At 32.1% G+C, this 15,834-nt stretch overlaps 1 protein-coding gene across 1 annotated transcript in view; it reads left to right on the forward strand.

The window, feature by feature from the left end:
- The first annotated feature begins 743 nt into the window (after positions 1-743).
- Positions 744-15,834, forward strand: part of TfIIS (RNA polymerase II elongation factor) — a 44,418-nt gene continuing 29,327 nt past the window's right edge. The window contains exons 1-3 of the mRNA XM_035352910.2: positions 744-995; positions 15,378-15,440; positions 15,531-15,639. Coding sequence (XP_035208801.1) covers positions 927-995; positions 15,378-15,440; positions 15,531-15,639 — 241 coding nt within the window. The 5' untranslated portion in view covers positions 744-926. The remainder of the gene's footprint in view (positions 996-15,377; positions 15,441-15,530; positions 15,640-15,834) is intronic.

Here is a 15,834-nt window from a genome sequence, read left to right on the forward strand (position 1 = left end):
ATCAATGAATTCACATAAATCTGTTTTATTTTATTAAGATTTATTTTCTAACCTACGCAAGTCCGTGAAATATGCAGAAACATCATTTTTTAAAGGCTTTAATGTTATGCGCATGCATTTAGATTTCGAACTATTTCTTAATAATTTGCTGTACATAGTAAATTATGGATATCATCTTTATTACTTTAAAACAAAAATTCAACAATAGCGAGGGATTTCATTATAAATTTAACATATTTTTACTGGAAAATAAATGTACGGAACAGGTTAGAAACACGTACATCTCACTGCCGTAATGCAATGCTTTGAAGTCACAAACATGGACGCCGCTTGTTCGGCGGAGTTTCATTCCCCGATAGTGGAGGAAACCGAGAACCCTCCCTCCTTCTATTCTAACCAAGGAGGTTAGAATCTATTCTAACCTTGGGCAGATGTCTTGTGTTGCACCCGCTAAGTTTTTCTGCACCGATGGGCGAAAAATCAAGCTTAGATGCGAATGAAAGGTATATAGAAAGAGGGACAATTTCGTATTTAAGAAGAGAGTAAAAAGGAACTTCGTATATTTTATACAAGTTCGAAAGGTCAGTAAGAAAAGATGGAACAAAATAAAATTAAAAATAAATGGTCCAAAAGTAAGTTTTTCGAATTTAAATGTTTTTGGTCGTCTTATAATTTGTTAATTTTTTAATACCGATGGAAGAAGAAGAAGAGTGAGATCGTTCACTTCCAGAAAGGAGGGGGGAACGCGAGGAGACTGTAAACAGTAATGTTTGACTCTGTATAGTGGTGTACGTCCGCGTGGCTAGTGTTTTGTCGGCAAGATTTCCTAGAATTAATTTATTATTTATTCTATTATCTTGTTGTCGTATTAAATTCTTGCTTTTGATTTTGAAACATACGGAATACGTTAAATTTTTCTGCTCAAAATGGGCTGTGAAGAGGAAGTTTTTAAAATTGCTAAGAAGCTAGATAAGATGGTTGCAAATGGCGCTCAGGTTTGTGTTTACAATCTTTTGATATTTATACTGAGTGATAAGTACTAAGTACTAAAACTTGATTTTAATGCTGTATAAATCTGTATCATTATATTCACGCTAGTGTATTGTATTTTGCACCACTAATACATATAAGTGGTGTGGTTTAAATGTTTACACTGTAGAAGCCACTGATGAATAGTTCATTATTATGTTATCTTACGACTTTTGGAATAAGTAACGAGTAGTATTTAAAATGAATTATAAACATTACCCACTGCTTCCCTCCAAAAAGGTGCTTTGCATGAAAACGTGTCAGTTGTATTGTTGGAAATTAAAGTGGAATTAAATAGCTATTCTGGAAAATATTTTTTGCTATGTAGTGCATATTATATAATATTCGTTGCTCTTAGATATTGCACTAAGTCTTTATATGAAGCTAATTTTTTGTGTTTTGTAATTGGTTATTAAACACTAATCGTTACCATCTCTCAGAAGATCGTTTGCGTAAACTTATATAGTCCACAGGTGAAGACTCACTTTTTGAAGCATGCATGCTTTTATTGACCCATCAAACTTATACCTTGACGTAAATTTCTTGAATTAAGTATGTAACATTTTTAAAATTTGAACGTGCATTTTAGGTTCTTATGCGGATATTCAGTGTATGATTATCGCCAAATTGGCGGAGTTTGGCGTTTTTGGTACCTAACGTTTTGCTTAATAAACGAGTGAATTCGAAACATGAGAAATAGGAGTAAAGTGCAGAATCGCTCACTTATTTGTTTTGCGCTTTAGTTTATTATGAAAAAACATTTTACTAATTAAAGTTGTCGGCACAGCTTTAGTATTAGTCCTTTTTGGGAAGAAATATTTGGGAGCGATAAATGAAAAATTATGATAACCTAAGTGATTATGGTAACCCTAAATACTGACATGAAAAACATGCCGCCATTTCTGTCCATATAACTTAGGTATATGGACAGAAATGGTAGGTATCAGCAGAGCTTTCATGGCAATAGGGATAAATTGTATGTTTTTCTTGAAGTTTCTTCCATGTTAGAAAAGCACAACTTTTAAAATATTTTTAAAAAAGCTAAAATTTGATAGTTAAAACTGATGCTTTTAATAGTACATCACATAAGTCTTGACATTTTTTCATATGTCCACTCTGCATATTATAAACTCCACCCCTCCAAGGGAAAAAAAAAACACATTTTTAGTAGCATGAGGTAAACTCTTGGTGATTCCTTTGCTAAGGAACCACATGCAAATTTAGACTTCTTACATGTTTCTTAAAATGGACAATGATCAAAATTACCATTATCTTAAAATACTTTTCTGCCTCATTTCTTAAATTAGAACTATAGGGATGTATATTTGCATGAATTCATAGACCAAAACCGGGCTTCGTTATTGCTTTTATAACATTTTTATAATTTGACTATAAAAAACATAATTTTGCTTAGATTATGGAATACAGTCAAAAGTCGTTAATTCGGGCACCCATAATCCGGAATGATCTATAATCCGACCTCAAAGCTACAAACATTCTGCGCATGTGTCGCGCGCATAGACGTTTATGTGTGTGCGTAAGACCTTTACGGCTGCAAGTGTGCGCGTGTGCATAAAACGTTGACGTATGCGCGTTTAATGTGTAACGAACAGTATAAACTAAGCTAAAATTATCTCATTCAGTTAATGTTGCAGATTGTGTTGTTCCTTAATCTTCGAATTGGATCCGGCTTATTATTTTTTGCAGACTGTTAGAGCAATTTTATAAAAGTAAGCTTGAACTTTCGATTATATCAAATAGAATTTCCGATATATATTTGCTCATATGTAAAGGATCTAAAGCGAAAGTATGTTTCGAAATCAGAAATCTGTTTATTAATTTCATGCTGCTCGGCGGAGGGGAACGCTGCGGCGTGCAATGAATTTGAAGTTGATCTGTCAGCACTACCCTTATCTTCAGGGCAGATGTTTTTATTTTATTTGGCTTATAATTCCTTACTAAATGTAGTATTTCATCTCGATGTACTCCGTCTTTGATATGATTTAAAACAAGTTCCTCGTCATTATAATTCGTTTCTGATAATGAAGAAAGTGACAGAGGTTATTGAAAACGAAAAAATTTAGATTGACAAATTAGTCGGTATTCTCGACACAGCAATTATAGGACTTGAACAGCGGAACTTTGTAACTAAACAAGAAATTATGTTTGTTTAATTGAATTAAAGAGAAAGTATTATCGCATGAAACGAAGCAACTTAAACAACTTACATTGAAAGAAATGTTTAATAAAGTAAACAAATAAATATTAAGCTTTTTCTTTTTGTAAATTTTGATACCCTTTAGATCATAATTGTTCTTTGTTTCATAAATTACAGTTTCATATTTTTAATTTTGTAATTTCTGCATGCCATCCTACCAGATTTAAACTGATGATCTATAATCCGGAATCGCCGAAGTCCAGACGAGTCCGGATTAACGACGTTTGACTGTATATTGCTTATAATTTACAGTTCTCAAATTTTATAAATCTCACAATCTAATAGCTGTATATGAATAACCTTCACTTAGTATTATTACTTTTTATTAATAGTATGTTGACATAACAATTGACTTTTTATTTTAAATTTGATGCAAATTTTCTATATTACTTAAACATTTAATTAGTAAAATCTTAGGAGAGCCTACACCCATAGCGACAAACTTTGAAAGTGGGGAATCACTCACTGCTTCGCACATTTTTCAAAATTGCCAACTTAAAAATAAGTCAAAGAATTGCACAAACTCGGTATTCATGTACACATCGACCTATTTTCACTTAAAAAAAAATCCTAGAATTGCACAAACTTGGCATTGCACGCTCCCTTGACTTTGTCCATGTACACGGGCACGTCAAGGGTGTGGGCTCTGCTAGGATCCAACCCATTTAATCTAACAGACATCTGAATTTTTTGCAATAAAAGTAAGAGTACAATTTATATATAAAAATTTCACTATATGGCAAGCACTTAGATACTGATTTCAATGTCTTAAAATGCAATTATTATAAAGTTTAGATATGTTCTTATTAAGTTAAGATATACTATTATTCTTTTATAAAGTTTAGATGTACAGAACAGAAGACACACTTTGTGCTTATGACTTGGTCAACTACTTGTGGCAAGATAATTTATGATAACAATTAAGTTCAAATGTAAAATTTAAATTAAAATAAACTTGTAGCCAAAAGCTACTCAAATCAGTTTAATGCAAAGTTGGTTCAAAACTTAACCGGCATGGAATTCAACTATAAGCAATTGTAATGCAAGATTGAAGACTACAAAACTTGTCTTATCTAGCAACCTAGTAACGTGGCCTTGAAAGGCAAAACACTATTTGTTTTACAAACTAAAAACTTCATTTGGATTCTGGTGGGAAAACGGATGGGGAAATCAATAGTAAAGATCCCAAACATGAAATAACTCTGGGTACAATGTAAAGGAAAGTTACATTATACTTTGTTCCTTGATTAATTATTCACTATATGAAATAGTGTAATGCATTTTTGTTTGCATCACATACAAATTATATATTTTATTTAAATGCTGTCCAAAACTGAACAGGATTTTGCAAACATATTGACCATATTTTTCGACCTATAGCTGCAACACATCTTCACTTCAGAAATAAGATTTAGAATTAAGAAGAGAGAATAGTATTTCTGAATAGAAAATAAGTATACACTCAGGCTAGTAGAAGAAGGATGCCTTCATAAGGACTTTTTAAGAGAAGCTGGCTCAAATTCACATTACATGCAAGGAAAACCACAAAAGCTCCCATATATTGAAAACGAACTACCAGTGTTTAGTGGCTTATCACTCCACAACTAGTGGCTTCCAACGAATGTATGAATCTTTCACAGAAATCATCAGTTAAGATAATTGTTGTTATGTATTATTACCATTGGTACAAAATTTACTCATTATGATAATTTAATTTTAGCTTTTAAATTATAATCACAAATTACTTGTAATTAATTGAGCGATTAAAAAATACACACTTCTTAATATTTTTACCATTTACAAAATTTAATTCATAAAAAGTATTTCTAACCACTGCTACAAAATTTACTTGTTATAATTGAATTTGTTTTCCTTCAATTTGAAATATTTTTTATTTCCTTTTAATAACAGAATCTAAGAAACTAAAGCAACATATACTAGTTTGAAGTGCACTTATTAACCTTTTGTAAATTTCATTATTCATAACAAAAATTAACCTTTTGTACATTAAAAATATTAGCTAAATACTAATATAATATAATATAAACATTAACTAACAACTTAAAATATTAATATTTAATACTTTAATATTATATTTTGTAATTTAAAATATTAACTTTTGTAAATTTAATTACTCGTATCATAATCACTGCCACAAATTTATTTACGGCAATGTTTCAAGAATTTATCACAGCAGTACTAGAAATGTTTAAATTAGAGAAAACTGTTTTTTGCAATTTGTTGAAAATTGGAGAAAGACTTTTTATTCTAATCAAGAACCTATTTTTTAGGATTGTTATTTAATCTAGATCGGGTTTTGTTTACAATCCGCCATTTGTTTCCAATTTTAAAACCCGGGTCTACCTTGGCGACAGAAGTTTGTCGCCGAATCAAAAAAATCGCCAAAGGACCAATACTAAAGCTGAAAAAGAAAATAGTATATGAGTTAATTTAATATTGATTACAGTTAAACTCAGCTGATGTTAGTTTCTAATAGAATTTAAAATTGGCCATGTCATGATGCTCGAAATGCCGAACTTGGGAAGTCAGTTTCCAATAATTAATTCTAGAAGCAAATGTCTAAAGCTTATTAAAATAAATGATATTTAGAGTTGATATAAACATGACGACGGTTATACTCAATAAGCTGAAGTCCATTAAAATTTAAAACTGACCATACTAGGCTTGAAATGATAGATTAAAACTGATTGAATGTCTGATAAATTGAAGCTTATTTTTTTAATTAATTTTTCCTAAGAAATGCGTAATGAAAGAATTTTAAAAAATTCGATCATATTCATATATTTTAATTTTGTCTTGCTATATATGTATAGTCTGTTTTCTTTTGTTTTGGAAGTAAAAAAAAAAAAAAAAAAAAATGTCAGAAAACTCAGTGTCTACTAATATGATTGTTATAATTTTTCAAATGTTCCTTATTATTTTAATAGTGTAAGAAATTATTAACATCCAGAATATATTGCACTTTAAGTATGTCCTCATCAGCGTCCGAGTAGTTAATATCACTAAATACTGAGAGTTTGTTCTGGGTTCAATTCCAGTTTGTCTTCTGAAAGTCTTCTACATGAAGTCATCTCTCTCCTTAGGCAGATAGCCCTTGTGTTTATTTTTATGTAATATTCTAAGTATTTGCCTGTAAGCATTATGCAAAATACTTTTAACCCTCAAATTATAAGCAAAAGGTTTTTAAACTGAGGCAATAAGGATTGTGTTCTATGCAAAGCTAATCCGGAAAGGATATAACTATAATATCTGAAAATAAAGTATTGAGATCTAGAACAATGCTTCCCAGTCAGAGTCCACAAAAGCATTAAGGATGTTTAGAAGGGAAAAATTAGTATTTTGGACGTATGTAATATGAATTCAGAGGTAAATGATAAAATATTATGAGTAAAATAATCTAATAATAATAAAATAAGCCAGTGTTTCTAGAAAAGTCCAGAAATTCTCAGTTATAACATACTAGACTTCTGGAACCTTATTTAGTTAGCTAAAATTTATATCATTGTTTTCCCATCATTGTATATGGAATGTGGCTTTATTTATGTAACATAGTTGCTAACAAAAAAACCATACCATAATTGACTTTATTTTGTAAAAAGAGGTGAGCTTCATCTGGCTTACAAAAGTTTTGCTTTCATCACTGCTTGTTTATCAACACATGACAACTTGAGTAGTAACTCATATAGCGATGCCTAAAGAATTTTTGGTTAATCTTCGGATTATGTTAACTTAGCGAAAATTTGGCGACTACCCTGCTACAGCAACCTGCTAGTTTTTTTTTTTTTTTTTTTTACTCCATTTTGTTTTCACGATGTAAAGGCATTTTTTTTTTTACTCAACATTTTTTTCCAACAATCTGCTAGCCAAATTACGCTAATGCTAAAACTTTTATGGAACAAAAGTGCTTAATCATGAGGAAGATTAGGTGCAGAATTGGGAGAAAGTGCAGAATCGCCCACTGCTTGCCGCATTTTTAAGAATTGCACATACACGGTATCATCCATGTACACGTCGACCTATTTTCACTTGAAAAAAATCCCAGAATTGCACAAAAATGGCATTGCGCACACTCTTGACTTTATCCATGTACACTGCTAAAGTCCTAGCTAGTAATCTTTATCACCTTACCGAAATGTTGCCGAACTACCTGTTAGTCGCCAAACTACCTAAAGTTCAGAATGGTTACTTTGAAGATAATATGAAGAAGTGCAGCCAAATGCATAATTATACCTGGGCGAAACCCCACAGCATCGTGAATAGCTTCCAATATAAAAGAACCAATCGTTTTTTTTTAAACTGTTTTTCCACAGATGAACTCGTGGAAAAAATTAGTTAATATTTAAAGTTAATTCATTATTAAAAATATATTCTTTAATATGTAATTCTTACTGTATATTTTAATCATTAAAAAAAGTCTTTTTGTCACTGAGAAAATTCTGATTTTTTAGTGCTGTAGGAGGAAATTATGAGATATATTGTATCTGTTAGGAAAATAGCCATCTGAACTTAACTAATGATGTTTCAGTTGTTCACATATATTCATTTTAATGTTTTCTTCATTCAGTTGAATTTTCTGATAAACAGCTGCTGAGAGAACTAAAACTTTCATAATCATCATCTGTGAAATTGTATCTGAAAGTTAAACATTTTTAGTATGGCTGCAGTTCTGTCATGCACACTGAAAATGGTGACACTTGCACCTTGTAATGATAGATTTAATTAATTTAATTTACAAAAGTTGTCAGCTAAATATGCAAGCTTTTGCAGGCAAAGAATGTCATACATAAGAGGGCAAATAAAATGAATGGTATAATAAAAAATGCTTTAATTTAAAACAATGTTACGGCATCCACTACACTATCGGAAGCATCATGCACGCTTCCGATAGCATAGAAAGTAACAGAGAACGTTATCGGAAGCGAAAAAATTTTGATTGACAAGTTAGTCGGTATTTTCAACACAGCAATTACAGGACTTGAACACTGGAACTTTGTAACTGAACAAGAAATTATGTCTGTTTATAGAATTAAAGAGAAAGTATTAGCACAAAAAACAAAGCAACTTAAACAACTTACATTAATAGAAATGTTTACTAAAGTAAACAAATAAATATTACTTTTTTTTTGTAAATTTTGATACCCTTTAGATCATAATTGCTCTTTATTTCATAAATTACGGTTTCATATTTTTAATTGTATAATTTCTGCATGCCATCTTACCAGATTTAAATTGATGATCTATAATCCGGAATAACCCCTAATCCGGAATCGCTGAAGTCCCTACGAGTCTGGATTACGGACTTTGTACTGTGTATGTGTAATGAGTAGTACTGTATATGTGTAATGAGTGACTTTGTACTGTATATGTGTATATGTGTAATGAGTGACTTTGTACTGTATATGTGTAATGAGTAGGAATAAATGTGTTGTCTGGAATGGCACTGTTAATTTTTACTAACCTGTACAAAGAGGTGAACATAATATTCTGGTGTCAAGAGTGGAGTAAGGAGAGAATAAGCTGAGGTAATCATGTGTATAATCAAATTTTTTAGAAAAATTGTTTTCTGATGTGGGAATGTGTGTTGCATGAAAATTGAAAGTGAAGATTGATGGTTCTATTGTTCAGGTTGTGGTGAAGTGTAATTTTGGATTTTAAATAATGTTTAGTGTTAAATCCTGTTTATTAATGTTGTGTATTGAGGTGTTCTTGCTTGATAATTTAAGTTGATAGTGTCTGTGGTGAGGTTTTTTTTTTTTTTTTTTCCCTCATGTTCATATTGTCAGTTCAGGGTTGATATATTTTTCTTTGAATTAAGATGTGCCTGAAGTCATTAAAAAAAAGACGAGTTGATGCTTGTGGCAGAGGAGTTGGAGTTAGGATTAATAATTCTGAGTGGGGTGAAAATATTTACCTTGAAAACGTTAATAGAAAGATCAGAAGTTTATACAAGTGATGCTGAATTCGTGCAAAATGTTATTGATGATATTGTAGAGAAAGAGAAAATACAAGGTAAGAAACAAAAATCAGAAAACTAAAGTTTGAAAAATAAAAGTCTAGCAGAATTAGCGGTAAAATATATTTATAGCTGCTCCTTGGTAAAAATTAGCTATTTTTGGCAGTACATGGACACACTGTCTGTGCATTTCTTTGACTTGTTATTTTGGCTTTGTGTTTGCGCCAAAACTACAAGTAAATCGCCGCTACACAAAATAATAATAATGATAATAGTAAGTCGAAGAATTGCACAAACTCGGTATCCATGTACACATCGACCTATTTTCACGTAAAAAAAAGTCAGAGAATTGCACAATCTCTGCTTGCGCACTCTCTTGTCCATGTATACATCAATTCATTTTCACTTACAAAGTCAAAGGAGAACCCTATTCTACACTAGAGCCAAACAAAAAAATATATAATGTCAATAAATTACATTTTAAACCAAACAATGAAATAACATAAAAAAGGAAATTCATCTTATACCATATAAGCACTACACAAAGGAAATAACTTTATTTAGAAAATTTCCGTGTCCTCAGTCTCTGGCACACAAAATTCCTTAACAGGACTTTTTTCAAACCATGTTTTCTTTCTAATGGAATGCTTTATTTGGTGAGCTTTTGAACCTTTCATGTGACAAAACCCATTTAAAGCCATCTGAACAATCTTTACGTTCAACCATATGCATTTCCTTCGTACAAACAGGAGACACTTATAACTTCGTTAAATTACATCCAATGAAGTTTCCTTTCTTCTGTCCTCAACCACTTCGCTGTCTTATTCTATACCACAAAAAAACCAACTTTACCACCGGTAGCCATTTTACAATGCACAATACACAATACGTGACGTACTTCCCAACTGACATCCAACAAATATTTTCCTATCGGTCAAATTCACCACAGTCGTGCAACCAATCACGTTCATAATAGGGTTTCCATAACATTCAACTACTCAGGTTACCATAAATGAAACAAGAACTTTGCAATAATCCACCCCAAGCAATTAAATGATGTACAAATTAAACATATTATTACAATTCAGTAAAAGAATGCATTCTATATTAATTGGAACATGTATTATATAAAATAGCTTAAAATAATGCTAGTTTTAAAATTAATAACAAATAGATAATTTTTTTTCAGATGTCTAGGAATCATTGATTTTTTATGAGAAACGTTTGTTTTTTTATTTGTGAATGCAATTATAATCCAAATTATGTAGATTTATTACACGAACAACAAGTTATAAAATTAGTATCGAAATCAATTAGGCCAAAGAAGCATTATATATTTTCAATATGTATATGAAGCATCAATATCGCAGTGCTCTTGACATATGTTTTTTACACTTCACACATATAGTTTTTGATTTTCTGCCTTTTTCCCTTGAGCACACATAACATCTCCTGTATTATATATTTTTTCTTTTTTTTGTGGTTCATCAAATCATTTTCTGTAAGAAATTGGCCAATTCATAACTGGTATACCAATTGTCTGTGGTAAAGTTTCTTCCAGATTTGTACAATGGAGTTTTCTATTTCACTAGAACTGCTTACTTTCTTGTACAGCCCATCTGGCTGCTGACAAGCATAAATTTCCATGTTGAAAGCATAGAAGGTTCTAGAAGCAACCATAGCAAATATCTTTATGCCATATCTTGCAGGTTTCTTAGGTATATACTGTCGAAAGGAGCATCGTCCTCGAAACGATTCTAGCTTTTCATTCAAAGTCACGTATTCTCCTACATGATATAATTTCTGTCAATTCTTGACAAAGTTTTCAAGTAAATCTCATATTGGAACTAATTTTTATCCTTTCCTATAAAATAGTCAGTTTAATCACAAGGAATGTCTTCTGAAGGTTCACACTCTTGTTCTGATTCAGACTCATGATCACTAAATATATCTTCATTATCTGAATCTTCTAATTCTTCTATAGAATCTTCATCCGATGAAACCCCCTCTAATAATTTTTGAAGTCTTCATTTCTTGATCATGTGTCAAATGAGGGAAAGACCGAACAGAGCGACTTTGCTCACGCCATGGCTTACACTGAAAAATAGTAACACGAAAGTGCTTGTAGGGTGTTGACATACCCCCAAACTATTATTTAAACAACAATAAATGCTCGGAATTTGCCATTTCCTCTCGAAACGTATAGAACATGACCTTGAAGGCAGGTTCTGATGGACCTAAGCATTTCGGATTATGGGGGGAGATCGCCAGCGAATTTTTTTTTAGCGTGGGGTGCCTAAACACCCCACACCCATCTTCCCGGTTAACTGAATTAGCTTTTAGCTAACACTAGGAAAGACTTGCTGTAAAATCAAATGTTGAAATGAACACTTCAAATCAAAATATGGAAAATTTAATTAAAAGTGGGTTAGAGTCTAGAGAAGGGTACCCCTTGTATTATCGCGAAGTTGTTTCATTTATGGCAGCCTGAGTAGTTGAATGTTATGGAAACCCTATTATGATGTAATCGGTTACATGATTGCGGTAAATTCGTAAGGGCTTGTGGTGTGTGTGTGTGTTAGTTAGGAAATATATTGCTTCTTTCGTGGTTTAGACGGTAAAATGGCTGAATGCGTTAAGATTAATTTGAAGTTTCTGTACGATTTGGAAAGAAAGGGGAAAAGAGCATTACTTGACTGGTATGTACATAAAGGTTTACTTAGTAGCCATTATTAGGTGTCCTGTTTGTGGGAAGGATATGCGCATGGCTGAACGTCAGAAATGCGTGCGGTCGAACGTTGCTACGGAGGATATTTTTTACTTATATGTTGTGAATTTATGTGGCGATGCCAGTGTACAGATTCTAGTTCAAATAATTTTAGGAAGTTTTTGGATGCTGTTAAAGAATTTTGTTTGACTGAAGATGTGTTATTCGTAAATAAGGTAAGTGGATATTTCCTTTGTGTAGTGCAAAGATGAATTTCCTTTTTTATGTTATTTCATTGTTTGATTTAAAATGCAGTTTATTGAGATTATATATTTTTTTTGTTGGCTGCTCCTTTGACTTTTTAAGTGAATATAGGTCGATGTGTACATGAACAAAGTCGAGGGAGCGCGCAAAGCCTAGTTTGTGCAATTCTCTTTGTTTTTTTTAAGGGAAAATAGGTTGGTGTGTACATGGAAAAAGATAAAATGGTACAATGCCATTTTTGTGCAATTCTGGGATTTTTTTTTAAAGTGAAAATAGGTCGATTTGTACATGTATACCAAGTTACTGCAGTTCTTTGTCTTGTTGGCGCAAAAATCGCCACTACACAGGCCAAAATAACAAGTCAAAGAATTGCACAAACTCAGTATCTATGCGCTGCCAAAAACTGCAAAGTTTCGCCAAGGGATATACGTAAATATACTTTTACCTTAAAAGTGTAAAGACATTAACAATTTCTGTACCTACTAAAGCAGAATATTTTAATCTCTTTTTCCAATCAATTGAAAGCCCTAATTTTAAAGGGAGTAAATGGGTGAGTTGAAATTATTAAACAAAGTAATCTTTGTTTCAAATGATTTTCTTCGGGGTGTACTGCAACAAAGTATAGGGTGAGAAATTATTTCTGTGGGAAGGCTTGTCATTCTATGATTCATTTCTCTAAGCAAAATAAAGCTCTTTCAAAAGTAGAGAATTTTATCATCTTAATTATATGCATGGAGGAGTACAGTTAGTTAACTCTGTGATGAAGCAAAAATATTGGTTTATAGGAGCAAAAGCTGCAATATGCTGAGAAGTAAGAAACTGCATTAACTGTGCCAGATTCTACTCTTCGAAACGAATGATGATTGAGTTGCCTTCTGCGAGAGTGAATCCCAGACCATTTCTTAGATCTGGTACTGATTTTTTTGGACCATTTTTGATCAGCCCTAGATGTGGTAGAGGAGTGAATGTGAACCACTGAACATGTACATGTGTATGTTTGTGTGCTTTATAGCGAAAGCCATCCATTTAGAACTTTTTAGTGATCTTAGTGCTCAGGCATGTATTGCAGCTCTAAAATGATTGATCGCATGATGAGGAAATTCAGCTGAAATATTCAGTGATTGTGGAAAGAATTTTATCAGTGCAAAGAATGATTTAAGAGCATGTACAATAGAGGTACTTGGTACTAACTTGACCAATTAAATGGGCAATGAATGCTCTATCAGCCCCTCATTTTGGATGTCTTTGGGAGGCTGCCGTTAAATCCATGAAGTTTCACATAAAACTTGTTATAGGATCACAGTTCCTCTCGAGAAGAGTTGTCAATGTGTCTCGTGGAGATTGAAGCAATACTTAACTCCCGTTCTCTAGTGGCTGCTTCTGAGGACTCAAATGATTTTTCTATGATTACACATGGTCACATCATTATCAGTTCCAAGTTGTGCCTGAACTTGATTTTACAAATGAGAAAATGTCCACCTGTAAACAGTGGAAATTAGTCACACAGGTTTCCCAGTCATTTTGGAAATCGTGATCAGAAGACTACGTGTTCCATCACTCTACATGATTCAGTTGCACTTACAACTAAGTCATGTAGTGTGGTGGAACAAGTCAAGTGGTCAGCAAGTGGAAACTCCACAGGGCCAATTTGTGTGTGAATGACTTGGTGCTAATCAAGGATGAAAACTTGCTACCACTTATGTAAAAAATGGCAAGAGTAATTCACATCTATAAAAAAAACTGACAATAGAGTAAGAGCAGTGAACTTAAAAACTGCCTCAAGTAAAATGAAGAGGCCAATCCATAAACTTGTCCAACTTCTTGTGGATGAATGACTGATTTATTTCTTTCATTTATTTTAATTTTTATATTAACAGGTAGTTTAATTTTTATTTAAGCTGATGACGAAGTCATGGGGCCCCAGTGTTATGACATCCACTGCCTAACGAAAGAGAGTGCTGCATCATCCTTTTTGTTTCTGTATTACATATGTGTAGTGAGTAGGAATAAATGTGTTGTCCGAAATGGGATTGTTAATTTTTACTAAATGTGAAGTTTGATTTGTGCCCCCCCCCCTGTATAAAGAAGTGACCAAACAAGCTTGCCAAAACTTTGCAACAGGAAAGCCATCTAACTTCTTTGTGTGTGTCTGTGTTATGCTCATTAAATATTTCACTGTCAGTCTCATCTTCACTTTTAAAATGCAATCTTCATCATTTCTTGCAGATTCTAATAACTCTCACAGTCATTGCATCTTCAGTTTATATGGACTTTTTCTTTCCCATAATGCACCAGAAATCTTAAAAATACAAGTTCAGATACTTTAAATCGTAAAAAGGCTAGTGAGCAAAAATAGATATACTTTTAAATGACAAAAGTCAGTTTCTTGATGAAACATTCCATTGGGAACATACTTAACTGGAACAAAAACATGGGGTGTGTCATATCTCAGTTTCAGCGATTCCTTTTCTAAACACACATGCAACTGTACACCTGTTCTGAAGATGAATAATGTGTAGAAACTGAGCTACTCCATGCATTAGAAAATTTCAGTTTAGGAATATTCCACTTTTATGTAGGGTTCATCTCGCACTCCTTCCTGCAGGTTCATATGAAGTTAACATTCCATAATTTTTATCACCTTTCAGTCAAATCATTTTATTTGAGCATTAAGAAAGAACTATGATAGTTTCAAAAAAGAAACATCTAAATCTTATCAAAATTGGGATGTTATTGATTAAAGACTGGGAAAAAAAAAAAAAAATGCAGTTTGAGAAGAATGAAAAAGCATTCTATTCTCACTTCGAAAATCTTCTAGAAGGAAAAGGGGATCTTAAACTTCAGAACAGGATTTCTTTCATAAGTCAATTGCCTAGTGTGAGTTTTTTTAACTTTGTTATCGAAACTTTGTTATTTATATATATTTTTGCTTTTAATGTTTTTAAGGTTTTATCTTTAAGGTTAATAAAATATTTATTACCCCCCCATCCCAAGGAAAATGTTAGGTATGCAAATCTGGTTTTAAAAATGGTGTGTAAAATCGAAGAATGAGCTTTTATAAATTTTATTGCATAAAAATTTCATAAATATTAATATTCACTATTTTATATTAAAGTGTACTTACATTTTTATTTCTAAATGCATGGGTTTTGTGCAATATATTAATTAGAAAAAATAAATTGCAGGAACAAGCATTACATCTTTTAAAAGCACTTAGAGATCTTCCTATCACTTTGGATATATTGCAGGTAATGTAATAAGTTTATTTTTTCCCCTCCCTCCAATATGTAGCAAGATTTTATTTATTTATTTTTTTTAATGTACCATGTTTATCCTAGAAAACAAGAATTGGAATGACTGTCAATTCACTCAGGAAATCAACAAGTGACGATGAAGTAATAACATTAGCAAAAAGCCTTATAAAGGCTTGGAAGAAATTATTACCAGGTAATTGCTTTAATACTGCATTGTAACTTTTAATTTAGATTATGAGGCAGGTAATATGAGTTTGTAATTCTGTTGTTAAAATGAGAGTTTCAAGAACATATGGTAGCTACTTACAGAGGACGAGAGTAGGTGTTGTAATTTTTTCGAATGCTTTATTTTGGACGCAGCTCTAAATTATTTGGAATTAGATATTGA

The sequence above is a fragment of the Stegodyphus dumicola genome, chromosome 1, assembly GCF_044657685.1.
Source record: "Stegodyphus dumicola isolate Sdum_Otavi_A_Nest chromosome 1, ASM4465768v1".
NCBI classification, from domain to species: domain Eukaryota; kingdom Metazoa; phylum Arthropoda; class Arachnida; order Araneae; family Eresidae; genus Stegodyphus; species Stegodyphus dumicola.